At 34.9% G+C, this 18109-nt stretch overlaps 2 protein-coding genes across 2 annotated transcripts; both read left to right on the top strand.

The window, feature by feature from the left end:
- The first annotated feature begins 4530 nt into the window (after positions 1-4530).
- Positions 4531-9798, top strand: LOC131633315 (putative lipase ROG1). Its single transcript, XM_058904030.1, has 11 exons — positions 4531-4873; positions 5775-5919; positions 6788-6855; positions 7350-7420; positions 7554-7817; positions 7933-8096; positions 8182-8237; positions 8313-8365; positions 8490-8649; positions 9019-9116; positions 9205-9798. The coding sequence occupies exons 1-11, from the start codon at positions 4735-4737 to the stop codon at positions 9301-9303; spliced, it is 1317 nt and encodes a 438-aa protein (XP_058760013.1). The 5' UTR covers positions 4531-4734; the 3' UTR covers positions 9304-9798.
- A 1302-nt stretch (positions 9799-11100) lies between these two features.
- Positions 11101-15292, top strand: LOC131633325 (14-3-3-like protein D). The gene is made up of 7 exons (XM_058904046.1): positions 11101-11314; positions 11399-11702; positions 11796-11883; positions 12785-12894; positions 13001-13149; positions 14809-14861; positions 14936-15292. Exons 1-7 carry the CDS (start codon positions 11248-11250, stop codon positions 14936-14938), a joined length of 774 nt encoding a protein of 257 aa, XP_058760029.1. The 5' UTR covers positions 11101-11247; the 3' UTR covers positions 14939-15292.
- The last annotated feature ends 2817 nt before the right edge of the window (positions 15293-18109 follow it).

The raw sequence follows: 18109 nt of genomic DNA, 5'->3' as shown, positions 1-18109 counted from the left end.
AATCTACCAGATCAACAAACCTCCGGATTCTCTGGTACCTAATACCCTGCTTGATCTCATCATGAAGACCATTCTCAAATTTGACACATTTTGAGAACTCACTGGCTTCATCATCATTGTAATGCACATAGTACCTTGCCAGTTCCACAAACTTAGCAGCATACTCCGGTACTGACATATTACCTTGAACCAGCGCCAGAAATTCAACTTCCTTTCTTCCCCTGACATCTTCAGGAAAATACCTCCTCAGAAATTCCCTCCTGAATACAGTCCAGGTAATTGTTGTACCACTAGCATCCAGCTCAGTTCTGGTTGACATCCACCAATCATCAGCTTCCTCTGATAACATGTGAGTGCCATATCTCACTTTGAGATCCTCAGCACAGTCAATGACTCTGAAAATCCTCTCGATCTCCTTAAGCCATTTCTGAGCACCTTCAGGATCATGCGTTCCCTTGAACAATGGAGGATTGTTCCTCTGGAAACTGTTCAGTTGTCTGTCAGCACCAATCGCAGCTCCATTGGCATTCCCTCCCAGTACACCAGCAATCATGCCCAAAGCCTCAGCGATAGCATCGTCGTTCCTTCCTCCTCTTCTAGCCATTGTTCTGCTTAACACAAACAATCCGGTCCGAACAAAAGTATCGACAAATAACTCGTATTAGTCGCATACACAGAAGACTGACACTAAGACTCTGGTCACAACGACCGACTATGCTCTGATACCACTATTGTAACACCCCTCTAATAACCCGCGGCAAATAACAATTATTTTAAATCAGAGTAACATGTAGAGAGGCCTCACAGTTTCATAAGTAATAAAACACACGTCGGTACATATCATGCATTCACTGAAACAACTGAAATTATAACTCATTAAATAAATCATGTTTTACACAGCGGAATCAAAAACATAGAGTCAACATTCATCATTAATGTATCCGACTCAACCAACAAAACCAATTAGAGTTATAATCAACTCAATACAAACGTGTTCCCAGTGTTACATCTACCAGAGCATGACACCGACACAATACTAAAACCGACTTATGAGCTAATCCTCACCAAGTCACGCCGCTATCCTCAGTCTGAAAATGACAACAAGTAAGGGTGAGTCTCATCACAATTAACCAATGTTATTGCATCATAAATAATAACATATCATAGTTATATCATTCACCCAATTGTTTCATACTCAGACAAATCAATCATTCATACATCCACAGATAAACAAGCAGTCAACATGTAACATCTATCATCATGCTATAAACAAATCATGCACATGTATGAAACTGACACTATGCATGTGGTACCAATCATCACCAGTGGAAATCATCCACCGACCGATCTATCATCATCCAGATACGGCCCTGCCAGCACAAATTCCACACAATGGGAATTCTGCCCCTCGCTGAATCCTCTCATCATATAGGATTCAGCCCATGTTTATGAATGCATGCAACATATATATATATATATATATATATATATATATATATATATATATATATATATATATATATATATATAACATACTTTCATCATCACCATTCTATGAGTAGCATCATCTATACTCATTTCATCATCATCATCATCATTACTAAGCATGTTCATATATACATTACATCATTCAATACAATCAATCATCAGTAAACCACAGAATCACATCACAAGGTTTACACAGTCTAAAACAGCATACAAACAGGCCTACAAATCGAAAGTTACACATCATCGAACTTTCCAGAAAAATCACAAAACAGAAATTTCACATACAGGAAGCCATACGCGTATCATAGGGTCCATACGTGTCCATACGCGTATCCCCTTGCCTCATACGCGTATCATACGCATCTCAACAGAATCAGATTTTGCCCACAATCAACCTCATACGCGTATCAGTATAGCCATACGCGTATCACCAGAATAATTTTCCTCTTTCCAAATTCCCATACGCGTATGAGCATCCTCATACGCTCTCATACGCAAAACATCAGTACGTGGTAATTGGGATAGGGCAACTGCGTATCATACGCGTATATCCCAGTGGGAGTGTCCCCCATACGCGTATGACCTCATCCCATACGCGTATGGCACTGTTTCATACGCGAAACACCAGAAAATGCCCAAAACCTGCAGAATTCGTAACAGTCCAAAACCCATTCGTTTTTACTCATATCAGTCTACGATTTTGAGTCCAAAAACCAGAGAAAAGCACATCTAAACAGCATACAAATTCATCCATAACCATAGTATATGATTCCATACCAATTCTATTCATCATACCCTAAATCTATCAGTTATTAGGGATTAACAGTTCAATTTTAATGATGAACACAGATGAATATTCAGAATATAGAATCAATGGATCAAATCATACTCCTAATCCATACTATCACCTATAATACGATAAAAGAGATTAAACGGAGAGTCTCCCCTTACCTCAGATAGAATCTTGGTTCTTGGTCTCTCCCTCACAGTTCTCCTTCACGTTCCTTATTCCCACTTCTGTTCTTTCACGTTCTTTCTTTTCTTTGTTTCCCAATTCCCAATTATTTTATCAAAAATAATAATATTGAGATTAGTGAAAGCTTTACTAAATTACACCCCCATCTTTACTATTTCCTCATATGGCCCAAATGCCTTAAACCATTATTTATTCATTATTTCCTCAAAATCCCTAATAATTCTAATTATTAATTAAATATTCCAATTTAAATTAACAATAAAATTATACGGGTGTTACAACTCTCCCCCACTAAAAGAGTTTTCGTCCTCGAAAACATACCTTAGGTAAAGAGCTCTGGATAAGAATCCTTCATCTGACTCTCTAGCTCCCAGGTAACATTTCCCTCAGCAGGTCCTCCCCAAGCTACCCTGACCAAAGCTATTTCCTTGCCTCGCAATTGCTTCAGCCTTCGATCCTCAATCCTCACAGGTAAAGTCTCAACCGTCAAGTTATCTTTCACCTGTACATCATCTACTTGGATCACATGGGATGGATCCGAAATGTATTTCCTCAACTGAGATACATGAAACACATCATGCAAATTTGCAAGCATCGGCGGTAGAGCGATACGATAAGCCACTTCTCCCACTCTTTCAGAAATTTGGAATGGTCCAATAAAACGCGGAGTCAACTTCTTCGACTTCAATGCCCGACCAATCCCTGTCATAGGAGTAACTCTCATAAACACATGATCTCCCTCTTGAAACTCAAGTGTTTTCCTCCTTTTGTCGTGATAACTCTTCTAACGACTCTGAGAAGCCTTCATCTTCTCCTGAATCATTTTAATCTTCTCTGTAGTCTGTTGTACAATTTCTAGACCAATCACAGCACTCTCACCAGATTCGTACCAACACAACGGCGTCCTACACCTCCTACCATACAAAGCCTCAAACGGAGCCATACAATACTCGAATGATAACTGTTGTTGTAGGTAAACTCTATCAAAGGCAGATAACTATACCAAGTACCTCGTTTTTCCAACACACAAGCCCGCAACAAATCCTCTAATGACTGAATCGTCCTCTCAGTCTGTCCATGAGTCTGCGGATGATAAGCAGAACTCAATCTTAGCTTAGTACCTAAAGCTTTCTGCAAACCTTCCCAGAACTTAGACGTAAACCTCGGATCTCTGTCTGACACGATACATGAAGGAATACCATGCAGACTCACTATCTTCTCAATATACAATTGAGCCAGCTTCTCCATCGGATAATCCATTCTCACCGGTATACAATGACATTAGTGACTGTTGGAGAGTCATAAACTTTCTTATATTAAGATAAAAAGTCAAACATATCTCTATAGGTGGCCACATGTGAGTATGGATGACAATTGATAGAATTTGGATATGATACTATAGTATTCGTCCTCATATTCACAATTTAAAAAAATTCTCATACCCGAATCTCTACTCACGTGAACACCATCCTATAGCTACCTCAATATATATATATATATATATATATATATATATATATATATATATATATATATATATATATATATATATATATATATATGGGACGACTCAAGTGAGAACACTTGGTTATTATGAGAAATGAGAACAATGAATTACGATCATTAAATTTTGTTTTTGTTGATTTTAATGGACTAGATTGGTTTCTCTTTCTATGTTGATTTAAAATGAATACTAAGGATCATAGAAAGAGAAACCAATTCAGTCTATTAAAATTAACAAAATCAAAATTTAATGGTCGTGATTCATTGTTCTCATTTCTCATAATAACCAAGTGTTCTCACTTGAGTCGTCCCTTATATATATATATATATATATATATATATATATATATATATATATATATATATATATATATATGTTTATACGTGTTTGTAATAAAATTATACGATTTATTATCAAATATCATATAATTTTAAATGTTTTTAACAATATTAAAAAATTATGAAGGTTAGTATTGTTGAGTTAAAAAATAAATAAAATAAAAATATATAAAATAGTTGATGTGACATCATTCCAGAATTGAATAAACAATGGCTTTTGTCATGACACACCGCTAGCATGGCGCTACCCTCACTCCCTCATCCATCCTATGACACAACCACCACTACTTTTTCTATTTCCCCCCTTCGTCGTCTTCCTAATAACCTCGATTCCACACACAAACTTCACACTTCGCTTCAAATTCGTAGCAAATAGATTTTAGTATTTGCAAAATACTCTTCTCCTTCATTTCCTAATACATGTATATATGGCAGCATCCCCATTGATTTACCCTCGCTGCAGTTACTCCCCACCAATTACTTCATCATCATCATCATCATCATCATCATCCTCCCCGTACTGTTCTTCACCCTCTACCCCTATTTCAAATTTCACTCCTCTCTCTGGTAATTTTGGGTTACTCCTTTTTTCTACAATCTCCAGTTTTATTGCTGTTTATTTCATTCTTAATTGTGTAAATTTGCGGGTTATTACAATAATAGAATTTCTACTTGAAAAAGTTGGGTAGTGTTCACCTTTGTACATTCCTAAACCCTAATGTCCTAATTTATGACGACTGTGTTGTGTTTTTTTGTCAATTGCAAAATTTGCAGCACAATCTTTGATATTACAAGAATTACAATAGAATATAAAGACTCAATTACAGATGTAGAGACACATAACAACCTTGATATTGCGGATGAGCAGAAAAATGATGATTGAAGAGCTTTCTTGTTAGATTTGAAAAATCAAATGGCACTCTTTTCATATTTGTGAACGGAAATGCTAATCCAAAATAGTATGTTTTAATGTTTAAATGGTGTATTCAATGCATTGGAAAATAAAATAAGTAACATTTTCAATAAATCCGTTCTTTATTTAAAAGTTTTAAACAATGCTCTTAGGGCTCTATAGTTAACAACACGACCTTTTGTGAATTGGTTTGCAGTTGGTAGCTCATAAGCAGTTTGGTGTATGTTTGGTTTTAGGGTTGGGGCACTTGGAATTGAATCCGGATGTGTAGAATTGATTTTGACATGTTTGGTTGCTCTGGAGTAAAATTGATTTTGCTTTCAAGAATTGATTCTACTTGGAGCTAAGATTTGTAGCTTTTGAGTTTAAACTTGATTCTATTGGCACTTATCCATCTAGGCTTGCATACATTTCCCTCTTGATTTGCTGTTCTTTTTTGTTTTTTGTCTCTATTACATTTCCTAATTCTTAGGTGAAATACTAACATATGGTTTTAATGTTTCGATTTTTCTTTTGGTTTTCAATTTCATCAATGCTGGATATGAACTTCTGCAGGTGCAAACAGAGGACAAAGACACGAGAACCTTAGAGCTCAAGCTATGAGTACTACCACTCACGGAATGTCTCCTGCTACAACCACTGGGAATCAGAAGAATGATCCTGATCATCTTCTAGTTCTTGTCCATGGTATCGGGTCTTGGTAATGGGTTTTTTGAATTACTATATTTCAATGTTCATATTTGAGTCAAAAGATAAAATGAGCTGATGGTGGAAATAGAAAATAAATAAGCATAATGCTTTTAAGGTTTTAAAAAAACGGTGCGCGAGGGCGAAAACTGCCGCGACAAAACGGTAGTGACAGGTGTCGATACGGCGATACCGATACTGTTATTCAGTGTTTTCATGTTAAAGAACAATTTGTAGTTAATTCATACTGCGACAACTGAAACCAGTGTTGCTATTTGCTACACTTATACCCACCGATATCGCGAAAGTTTTACGCGACCGCGCCCGTTTTTAAAAGCCTTTTATGATTATATACAATATTGAAAGTTGCTATAGGAATAAATGATGGCATTCATTCTCCAGCAACTCATTATTCCATGCTTTATAGAAAATCATAGTAGTAGGTTTTGTTAGTAAGAACTCTTCAAATTCTTTTTCATACTAACTACACTGCATATGCTTATTGTCTAAAAACCCGAGTTCTTTTGAATGTGTGGATTAAAGTAAATGTTTGAGGAGTGTTCAGAGTATATAGATTTTTCTTGGCCTAGTCTTGTCACATTCAAAAAATATTTCCTTAGTAAAGCAAAAACATGACACACTTTTTTGGCTTAATACTTAGTGGAAACTTAATTAGTTGAGGATCCATATGTCTAACACTAGAATCTCGACGAATAGGCTCTTTCAGAACTCAGAAGCAATGCACAGTAAATGGATTCTGGAAAAATTCTTTAGTCATTTTTGTACTGTAGGGTGTCTAGTATTTGTTCACTTTTTTTCTGATGGATTTTGCTCTTGAGTTTAACCTCACACATAATTGACTGGTGTTGTAACTGACACAGCCCAGGTGACTGGAGTTATGCAGAGGAAGAGTTAAAGATGAACCTTGGAAAAAACTTTCTAATTTATGGTAATTACATTTTTTTTTACTTATGGTTTCATGCCATTTATTTTGTTTCATCCCCCTTTTTTTCTTTATTTCTTTAAATAGAACTTTTATTTTCAAGCCGTATTTGATTAAGTTTTGTATTGAGCAAATGCCTAATACTCTTGGAAGATAATGAAAATTTTTGTTGTGTGTATCGTGCACCAAAACATATTGAAACATAACAGGAGGATATTTTCTGAAAATATTGGGATGATTGCTTTATTGCAGTAAACTGACTAGTGACTGATATGCCTTAGCCAAGTCAAAGTTGATCTTTCTATCTCCCAAGTACTAAACCATGGTTGTTTGCTGTGTAACGTATGAGAAAGTATATTTCTATCAATTGGAATAGCTAGTCTAAATTGTATATGATGAGAAAAATTGTTTATAGAATTGCTTGTATATGTGTGTCAATGTGAAAGTAATCTTTAGTTTGTTTTTCGAAAGTTCTTTTAAAAATGATTTGATTTCTGCAGCAAGTTCATCAAATGCTTACTCCAAGACATATACTGGGATTGATGAAGCTGGAAAGCGATTAGCTGATGAAGTGAGTCTTCAAGTATTATGTTCAAATTTGTGTGTCAAAAGCTTAGACCTCCAGAGTCGGTTCTAATAGCATGCAAAGTCTACTCTGTCTTGAATTAGGTCATATAATATAATATTTCCTTTTATCACAACAGATCATGCAAGTTGTAAAGAAGACAAAGAGCCTAAAGCGGATATCATTTCTGGGCCATTCTCTTGGAGGCCTCTTTGCAAGATATGCAATAGCTGTTCTTTATTCACCTGATACCTATAATAGTGGCCAACCTGGTGATCCAGCAAACCTTGTAATAGAAAATTCCCAGAGAACTGACTTTTCAAGAGGGATGATTGCTGGACTGGAACCAGTGAATTTTATCACTTTAGCAACTCCACATCTTGGTGTAAGGGGGAAAAAACAAGTATGTTCAGAACAATCGAATTACTGCCAGATTTCATGTTTAGACTTGCTATATAGGTCAAGGGAGTTTTGACTTTTCTGTGATGGTTTTTTATGTTTAACTCTCATATTTACAGCTTCCATTTCTTTTCGGTATTCCGATACTAGAAAAGCTTGTTGCACCTATTGCTCCACTTTTTATTGGTCACACTGGTAGTCAGCTGTTCCTTACTGATGATAAGCCCAAAATACCACCCCTCCTTTTGAGAATGGCTTCTGACTGTGAAGATGGAAAATTCATGTGAGTATAGGAACTTTTCTTTTCCGATTACAGCTTCCTTTGTCCAGTAAAGCAATCACATTCTCAAACATTTTCTGTTTTGTAGATCTGCACTTGGAGCATTTAGATGTCGAGTTGTTTATGCTAATGTATCATACGATCGTATCCATTCAGAGTATTAGAGACACTTATTGGCTCTTTTTTCTTTGATTTGTGTTACTCCTTTAACTTATATAGATATGGTTGGGTGGCGCACGTCCTCTATAAGGAGGGAAATCGAACTTGGTAAGGTGAATATGATGATTTTTCTTCCTTGATTATCTCCTTTTTCATACTGTAGGTCTCAAAAGTAGAAGTTGAGAATGCAAATATGTTTGTGTTAAGATACCTAACATTTTGTATTTGTGCCGACAGCCTCCACGCCAATCTTTGGATGGATACAAGCATGTTGTTGATGTGAAATACTGCCCCCCAGTTCCTTCCGACGAACCTCAATTTCCTCCCGAGGCAGTGAAAGCGAAGGAGACTGCACAGCATACACAGAATAGTGTAGAATTTCATGAAATCATGGAAGGTGATTACCATAGCCAAAACTAACAGAATATACTCTAATTTACATTTTGAGACATTGTTGTCTTGTTGATCCATGTCATAGAGATTCAACAGTTTTATGTTGGTCGTTGACTGCCTAACACAACCCTCTTTGTATCCGGGTTTGAGACCGGCTATGCATAGCAAAGCTAACATAGGCCGGATTTAAGAAAGATTTCAAGATTAACATTTTCAATACAAGCATGGTGCTGGACAAAATATTTTAGTGAAAGTTGATCTATGTAGCCGACTCCACTTAGTGAAATAGGGCTTGGTTGTTGTTTTTGTCGTCGTCTTGTTGCCAAAACCACCTTGTTGTCTTATTGATAAAACCACTTGATGTTTTAAACAGAGGAGATGATACGTGGCTTACAGCGAGTAGGATGGAAAAAAGTTGATGTCAACTTTCATTCGGCAATTTGGCCTCTTTTTGCTCATAGCAACATCCATGTACTGCATCCTCTAAATCTTCTTTTCAAGTACTAGTATGCTGATATCACTGATATAGTTTATAACATGAGTATTCTATTGATTTCAGGTGAAAAAGAAATGGCTTCACAATGCTGGTGTAGGAGTAGTTGCTCATGTTGTTGACAGCTTAAGACAGCAAGAAACATCATCAACTTTACCATCATAATAAAATCTTGAATAACATCATTTGTATGTACATAGTTGAAAATTAAAACAAAAAAAAACAAAAGCGATTCTTATGTTTTTTTAATTTAAGTAAACATGAAAAACCTCTTCTAAAGTCAAACAAACTAACTCTGTAAAAGAAAAAGTCATATTTGGGTACTTTTACTTTTTTAGGTTTTAAATATAAAAGAAAGTTAGGTAAAAAATAATGATGTATTTTATTGAAAATTAAATTAAATGTATCAATTTTTATTGACCAAACTTTCTCTTATAATTAGGACTATAGGAACTTTGTTGTCAAATACAAAGTGACTATTTCTTATGATCCTCAAACTACTAGCGGAGGTTGAAGTGTCAACAGACAACTAGGACGAATTTTGGAAAAAATAGTAGCAATTTAAGATTGATTGGTCTTGGAAGGTGGATGATGAATTGTAGAGATATAGGAGAAGCTTCGGTTACTTTGAGGGAGTGTAATTTTGGTAACTTTACTTATTAATTTGATCTCTCACATCAATATAATATATATTAATTATTTTTTCATTCATCTTTTTAACTAAAGTTAGAAAGTTATGACAAACAGTAAAGTTACTAAAGTTATTCCTCTTGGGTTATCAATTTATCAATTGGTTTAAGGGAAGATTTGTCACCTATTGATGAAGTTTGAACATAGGACATTTTAGGTGGTGAAAATTTTAAATTTTGATGCAAAAGTTGGATGAGAGGAAGATGATCTTAAGCTGAATGAATTGGACGAGATGAGGTTGAGGGTTTATGAAAATGTAGTAACTTATAAGGAAAGGTGATGTTGAAGAAGTTCTTCCACATGAGATGAATGATTTTACTTAAGAAGGTGAAAGCAAGGCGTCATAGTCATAAAAATTGATAAAGAATCAAGCAAGTTCTAATTTAAGAAGGATATTCTTTTGAATGTAAGAAATGGATGCTCTAACGACCAACAATTGAAGATTGAAGAAAACGAAAAGTTCGAATGTAAAGATTAACTGCTTTAGAAATTTGTTAAAAAAAGATATAATGATATTTAAGTTAGCTTGTAAAAATTAGAGATTTTTTATTTATTTCTTTCTATTTTATATCATCTATGTAAACCTATGTCATATTAAGATTCATAGTTTTCGAGACATTATACATAAAATAAATATATGACAATCTTTTTAATAATATAGCAACATCTTTGTCATTGTTCTTAGTTTTAATCTCCATTTGTACCGTTAGTTTCATTTATCTATTATTAGATTTTTTTGTGATTCAAGTTTCATGTAATACAACCTTATTTAAGCATTCAAACTCTAAACATTCAATTACAACTCCAACAAGATTTAAGTTGAATTTTAGTTTGTTTGTCAAATTCATTTGTTGAGATTAATATATTAGACTCTCGTTAAGAAGGTTTGCCATCTTAACCTAGAATTAATTACTTGTGAAATTCATCAATTGAAATTAATATATTTTATTATCATCAAGAAGATTTGTCATTTGATTGTTTATCTTGACGATTTTTACTATTATACATTTTATTATCATCAAGAAGATTTGTCATTTGATTGTTTATCTTGACGATTTTTACTACCATAATAAATTGAATTAGTTGACAATAAACTTTATTTGCTAAACTAATAATCATTTCAAAATGGATGGACAATAAATTGAATTAGTTGTCATTTGATTGTTTATCTTTTTAATCTATTTTATAATCCAAATCAAGATTTAACAAAATACTTTCCTTTTAAATACCAAAAAATTTAAAATTCCATTTCAAAATATATCCAAATTTGGACTCAACGCAACGCTAATCCCTTCCAAACGCGTGTCTATAAAACCGAAACCCTGACTCTCACTTCCATTTCACCACCACCACCCTCACATCAATCAATCAACCAAACAACCAAAACCGTTGCGCAAATTCAAACCTCCCAGATCCGCCATGGCATCCTCCAACGAAAGCTTCGTCTACACCGCCAAGCTCGCCGAACAAGCCGAACGCTACGAAGGTTAGCTTTCTCAACCTTTCCATTTTCGTTTCGATTTTGATTTCTCTCATTTTCACTGATTTGTTCGTTATTATTCCTATTTAGAAATGGTTGAAGCGATGAAGAATGTCGCTAAGCTTGACGTTGAATTGACGGTGGAAGAGCGGAATCTTCTGTCTGTTGCTTATAAGAATGTTGTGGGAGGACGTAGGGCCTCGTGGAGGATTCTTTCCTCGATTGAGCAAAGGGAGGAAACGAAAGGGAATGAGGTGAATGTGAATCGGATTAAGGAGTATAGGAAGAAGGTTGAATCGGAGTTGTCTGATATTTGCACTGATATCATGGCTGTGATTGATGAGCATCTTATTCCGAATTCGTCTGGTGAATCGAATGTGTTTTACTACAAAATGTAAGCGATTTTGATTTTTGATTTTTGAAATTTTTTTTTTTTGAGTTGGATTTTGAATGTATTTGATTTGGTTTGTCTTTCGTTGTGTTGTAGGAAAGGTGACTATTATCGTTATCTGGCTGAGTTTAAGAGTGGGGATGACAGGAAAGAGGCTGCTGATCAGTCCTTGAAAGCATATCAGGTATGCTGTTACACATGTTGTATATATTATATGAAACATGGACACCGAATACCACACGTCGACATCGGTAATAATTTCAAAAAAATGAATAAATTGAACGTAATCACAAGTGTCGGTGTCGCTGTCTGACAGACACGGTCACGCCTGTCTGTTTTAAGAAGTGTCGCTGTTCAGAGGTGTATAATTTCTTTTGAATGTTCTATTTCTCTGTGTGATTCAAAAGGTTATCAAGTTTGTTACCCTTCATGTTTGTGCTTAATCATGCTTGGATTGGACTGCTTTGCAATCATATCCATTTGGCTTAAAATATATGCAATAGATATGCATGAATTCCTTTCTTATGCTAAGCATTCCACAGGACATGCCATATCAATATGCATTTTGAATCAGTAATGATTTTTTTGTTTAGTTTAATAATTTTCCATCAAATTCTGTCGTTTGTGTAAAGCATCTGTAATGTTATTGACTAAAACTTATAAAAGGATGCTGTATTGTGTAATGTGGAATGTTTGATTGTATAAATAACTTATGCTTTAATCTCGCTATATTTCTTATGTATAAGAGTTGTGCGCCTGAATTCATCAGTGGTAAATGGTAATACACACTTTATAGTGGTTAGTGTACTGGTTCTTAACTGTAAAATATGCTTGTTATGGATTAAAAGATGAAGGGAGATGCTAGACGGTAGTGGTGCTGTTGTGCTTAGTCTTAAGGCATGACATTGTTCACTATGTCTTTTCTTTATCTCAAGACTGAACTGTTAGGTGTGACCTCATTTACTTGAAAACATCCCCATTGTGTCAGAGAGAAGGCCAGATTTTCTGTTGAGTTTCAAGAGTGATTTTACACATGTTCATGTCTGTATTTGACTCTTAATATTCATACATGAAAATAATTGCAGGAAGCTTCCACTGCTGCAGAGACTGAGTTGCCTCCCACTCATCCTGTCAGATTGGGTTTGGCTTTGAACTTCTCTGTTTTCTATTATGAAATCTTGAACTCTCCTGAAAGGTATATCTAACATTACCTACTTACTATAACATCACTAATTTGTCTTGTGTTCATGCTAGCTTAGTCTCTTCAACTATTTTAACAATGTTACTCTTTTGTATTTCAGGGCCTGTCACCTTGCCAAGCAGGCATTTGATGTAGCAATTGCTGAGTTGGATTCTCTCAATGAGGAATCTTACAAAGACAGCACACTGATCATGCAGCTTCTGAGGGACAACCTGACATTGTGGACTTCTGACATTCCTGAGGAAGGAGGTGGATTTTAGTCTTCTTCTATAACTTCACTAATTTGATATGAAGAGGGTGTGAAATATATATGAAATGCTTTAATTTAGATTGTTAGCCTTTGATATTTTCTTTAGTCAGATAGGAGTATGTGTTGGTAACATGTTTGTTTCAGATTGCTCTCTCTTTGTTCATTTGATTGTTAGTTCTTAATAGAATTAGGTGTCCCCCCACTTTCTTGATAGAGATTCCAACTTATTTTTTCATCAGAACAAAATCCAACGGAAGATTTAATGTCCAGGCTTAGAGAGCTAGATCTTGTTATGTTCCACGAAACAATATTGGAGCAGGGTGGGTGAAGTAGTGGCTAAACATCCCCAGACGCATCTGTTTTGACCAGATTGGAGTGCGGCTGTCGCCTCTGACTTCGTGTCTTGGATTTGCTTCTTGTTTTGCATCTTGGGTGCTGGGGTAGGAGCACTACAGTGTTGTGCTCAAGAAAACCCAGAAGCACCATTCCATTATACTTGAGTCGATATAGGGGGCAGTTTAGGATCCTTGCACATTAGAAAACTTATTTTCTCTCCTCATCTGTGCAACCTCCACTTTTCTCTTCTCGCCCGTCGCTCTTTCCCAGCTGTCTTCATCCCAAACCCCATTTTTTCCCCCAATATCAGTTGTTCTAGCCACTGCCAGTAGTCATTATTCCAACCCTTGCCTTCCCAACCTCTCCACGTACAATTAGCTATGGAAATTCCTGCTCCTTCCCAACCATCATTGATCAGCGACCGATCCCCCAATACCAGTTTTGAGGTCAAACCGCAGCCAAAGTACGTTCAAAATATATGACCACCCCGAACCTGCAATCCCAGTTTTGGGGTTGGCCGCTCTTCTCTGTTATCCGAGATTGACAACATCTGTAAGTGATGAATGCCTGTTGAAGTAACAGCTAAGAAATTTGACCTCACCGTAGAGCATTTTCAATTGTCTAATTACTTATTCTTATAATAATTAAAGTCAACCAAATTTATGGTAACCAAGCACCAACTTGTAGGTTTATGATCCTCATTGCTTCACTGAATCTTATGGTGTTGTTGATAATACTGATGATTATTTTAGTGAGAATTGTTTAACTCTAGCAGGTTATTAGGATTGAGTTACTGAATTTTGTAGTTAACAATTGAAGTTTTATGTATATAACTGCAACTTGATTGGAATATAGCTATGGAATATCTTCGATAACTTCTGGCAGTAGGTTTTAGTAGTGGTATAATTTGTCTCTAGTGTTTCTTTTTGAATTAAATTATTTTAGATTTTTTCTAGCCTTTTTATGTTTCAGTAAGTTATGTACTTAAAGACTTCTTCTATTTTTGTGCAAATGCACATTGTTATCTTAAGCCCTTTTTAAGTGATTTGCTTTGGTCATCTATCTTCTTCCAGCTAGCTAGTTCTGCATCAAGTTTGTCTGTGAGGAAATGCATATTGAACATTGCAAGGGAAAAAGAAACAATCTTGTCTGAAAGATAAAAGTCTACTATGCCTAAATTTTGCCATTGTTTCTTTCCTTTCAAACTTAGCTTACCTCTTTAATATGCATTGTTATTTTCTCATTGAAGTATGATCACTAGATTATTTGCTTTGAGGCCCTTTAACCTTTCTAGTTTCCTGAAGTTCCTCCATTTTTTACAGTTGAGGAACAAAAGGCAGAGTCTGCCCGAGCTCCTGTCGGAGAAAATGCAGAGGTACGTAATTGACTCACATGCGAGATTGTCTTCTGGTTTTCCTTGTACCTTAACAAAGTTATATTTGCATGCAGTAAAATGACAGGTTTTAAAAGGGGTTTGTGGTGTGAATACAAAAGATTAGCCTCCATGCAAGTTCGGGTGGTTTTCTATTTCCATGTTTTCTAGTTCTAGGAAGTTTATAGCTTATCCATTAGGATGTTTCAATTGAAGAGTAGTCAGTCTCTAGGAATATTATAAATCCTGAGCTCCTCTTCATTTGACAAGGAGGAATACATCTTCGTCAATGTTGCTTTAGGTTCTGTTTTAGCTATTGATAAAAAAAAGGTTCTGTTTTAGCTACTGGAAACAATAGAGCCATGGTTGGCTGTAATTTTGTTGGTGCTTTGATTTTACATATGCACTATTCAAAATGATGCCTTGGTAGATTATTTCCTCTCTTTACTAGGAAATAGTTTTTATTTTAAACACCATATTCGCATTTCTCTTACACCACTATCTGTATGAGAATAGGGTGAAAAAATTGCGATTCCAAAAACAAAAATGATTTATGTATTGCTCTTTTCAAATTTCTTCCATGAATTTATTTTGAAATCGATTCAACATGTGTTTGCATTAGATTATGAGTCGCATCGAATGGAATTTTGGCAACAAAAAAATTCTTATAATTAAAAATAATTTTTAAAACTACAATGAAACAGGCTGACCTTTTATAAGATAAAAAATACTTTCTTTCAGAGGTTGAGAGACACTGACTACAGTTATAATGTTTTGCATAAAACTGATTTGAGCCTATAAAACACTTGGGAGTCAAAAAGGAAGATTCTTAGGTAAGCTATATATACCAATTTTTTTCAAATAGAACGAACATTAGGGATAAAAGTAATGAATATGAAGTTATTTGAGTTGTTTAATATGATTAAGGAGGATTGGGGTTGCTCTAGCCGTGAACTGATCCTCTACATAAACATAGTCATGGTGCCACCATAGTGTAAGGATGGTTAGATATAAATAAATCTTTACCTCTAGAATTTATCGATACTTATGGTTGCGGCACTAAAGAATTACTGATCCTCTACATAAACATAGTCATAACATTTAACATTCTTTACTTACGTAAAATGTGGGTGTATGATGTTGTATCTTGACAATTTGCCAACTTTCAACAATACTCAACATAGAAGAAAACTAAAACAAAGCCTAGAATAAGGCAAGAAAAAACAAGAGTTACAAAACTAACAACACTACAGATAAACTACCATTAAAGAATCACAACAAACAAATTCTCATAAGGGTCTATTTAAGAGTTTGGAGAAGTAGGGAGCACCAACTGAACCTATTCTTTAGGACTAAAAAAGAAGAATATGTCACATTTTTATCAAAAATCTTAAAGAATTATTAGGTATTCTCTTGAGATTCTAATATTTTACCCATTCATAAGCGATGTGAGACTTAATTACTTACACTTGCATCAAACAATCTTTCTCATAAGTGTTAGTTCTCACATCATGTAACAGGATCCAACTCTTGCTCTTCCACCAAGTTGAACCATGACTCTGATACCACTTGTTGGGACATCACAGAAGGCGAGAGCACCAACAAAACCAAAAACTAAAGCATTACGCAATATACGAGTATTCTCTCTTATAAATTCAATATTTCACTTATTCATACGCAATATTAAACTTAATCACTCACACTTTCACCCAACAATCTCTCCCACAAGTGTGATTTTTCCGATAATAAAATCTAACACAAGATCCAACTCTCGCTCCCCCACTAAGTTGAACCATGACTCTGATACTATTTATTGGGGAATAAAGAAACCAGAAGCATCTTGGAACACTTTGGATAGGGTAAGAATTTGTTTTATCGTTTCCACAGGGATTGATGCGATATTACCGCCGTTCTACAGTTAATAATGTTTTGAGTAAGGGTTTAAAAAGATTTTGGTATCGAAAAGTAATGATTGCATGAAACTTAGTTAACAACGGTAAAAAGTTGAAGTTTTACTGATTAAAAAGCATGTCAATATTAGATTTTGCTAACCTTTTTCATATATATATATATATCCAATTAATCAAGCATATTAACTTGTTCATGATAAATATCATCATGTATCCTTTCAATTTCTTTTATACTTAAAGTGATATCGTGAGTATTATTATATTAATTATTAGATGATGTCTCATGCCAATAATCAACACAATAATCTTTAAAGTTTGTTGATACAAGTGAATATGAACCTATAAATCCGTGTCTAGAGTTTGTTCATCGATAGATAAATATCTTATGCCATGGTTTAAAAAATACCTTTCAATAGTGATTCACATTAAACATATAACAATAACAATAAAGATATTCATCATATATTGATCATCAACCAGGTTCATACACAAAAAATCAAAATAATTACATGATAATTAAGTTAACTGCCTCTAATCTTGACAAAAAAAAGTTTAGCTATCCATAACCATGGTAGCTTGATCACCAAGTAATAAAGAAAGCTTTACTAGCATCAAAGTCAAAAGATTGAAGATTGATGCTCCAAAGCTTTGATTTTGAGCTCCTATGAAAGTTTTGGTGTTTTTGACATAAAACTCTCTTCGGAAAATGCTGAAAAGTGAAAAGTTTCTTCAAAATATCTACAAATAATGCTTAAATACTCTTGCTGCGCAGACAAATTCTCCCAACGAGCTAAAGTTTCGCTTGACGAAAATCACCTTTATGGCCAAAATATCAGACTTCACCCGACGAGCCTAAGATTCGCTTGGCGAATTCCTCGCTCTAAGTGCGTCAGGCGAAATTCCTGTGAATCCAAGTTAGTAGCTATTGGAATTTGAGAGATTCAGCTCGCTCCACTCTCGCCTTGTGCTCGCCTCAATCTCGCCACCAGCTTGCTCGACGAAAATTGCTGAAACTTCATCACTTTTCTTGGCTTCGAAACTGCTTCCCTTGGACATGCTTTTTACAGTTTTGCTTATGCTTTTTGCTTCATAATCAACAAACATGTTACAAATACCACAATTATGTACATAAACATATTATCAAGTAAAATTGGAAACTTTAATCATAAAATGCAATTAAAAGGGCTTGAAAATGTCAATTTTTTATTTAAAAATATACACATATTTTACACTTAACAGAGCACCAACGAGATCAATGCTTCAAGACCACAAGAGAGGGGGATGCCACATCTCTATCAAAAGTTTAATTCATTAGGTAAATGAATCTTCTTTCTTACAAAG

The sequence above is a fragment of the Vicia villosa genome, unplaced genomic scaffold, assembly GCF_029867415.1.
Source record: "Vicia villosa cultivar HV-30 ecotype Madison, WI unplaced genomic scaffold, Vvil1.0 ctg.001111F_1_1, whole genome shotgun sequence".
Classification (NCBI taxonomy): domain Eukaryota; kingdom Viridiplantae; phylum Streptophyta; class Magnoliopsida; order Fabales; family Fabaceae; genus Vicia; species Vicia villosa.
The sequence above is the reverse complement of the archived record's forward strand: the minus strand, read 5'-3'. Positions and strand labels throughout refer to the sequence as shown.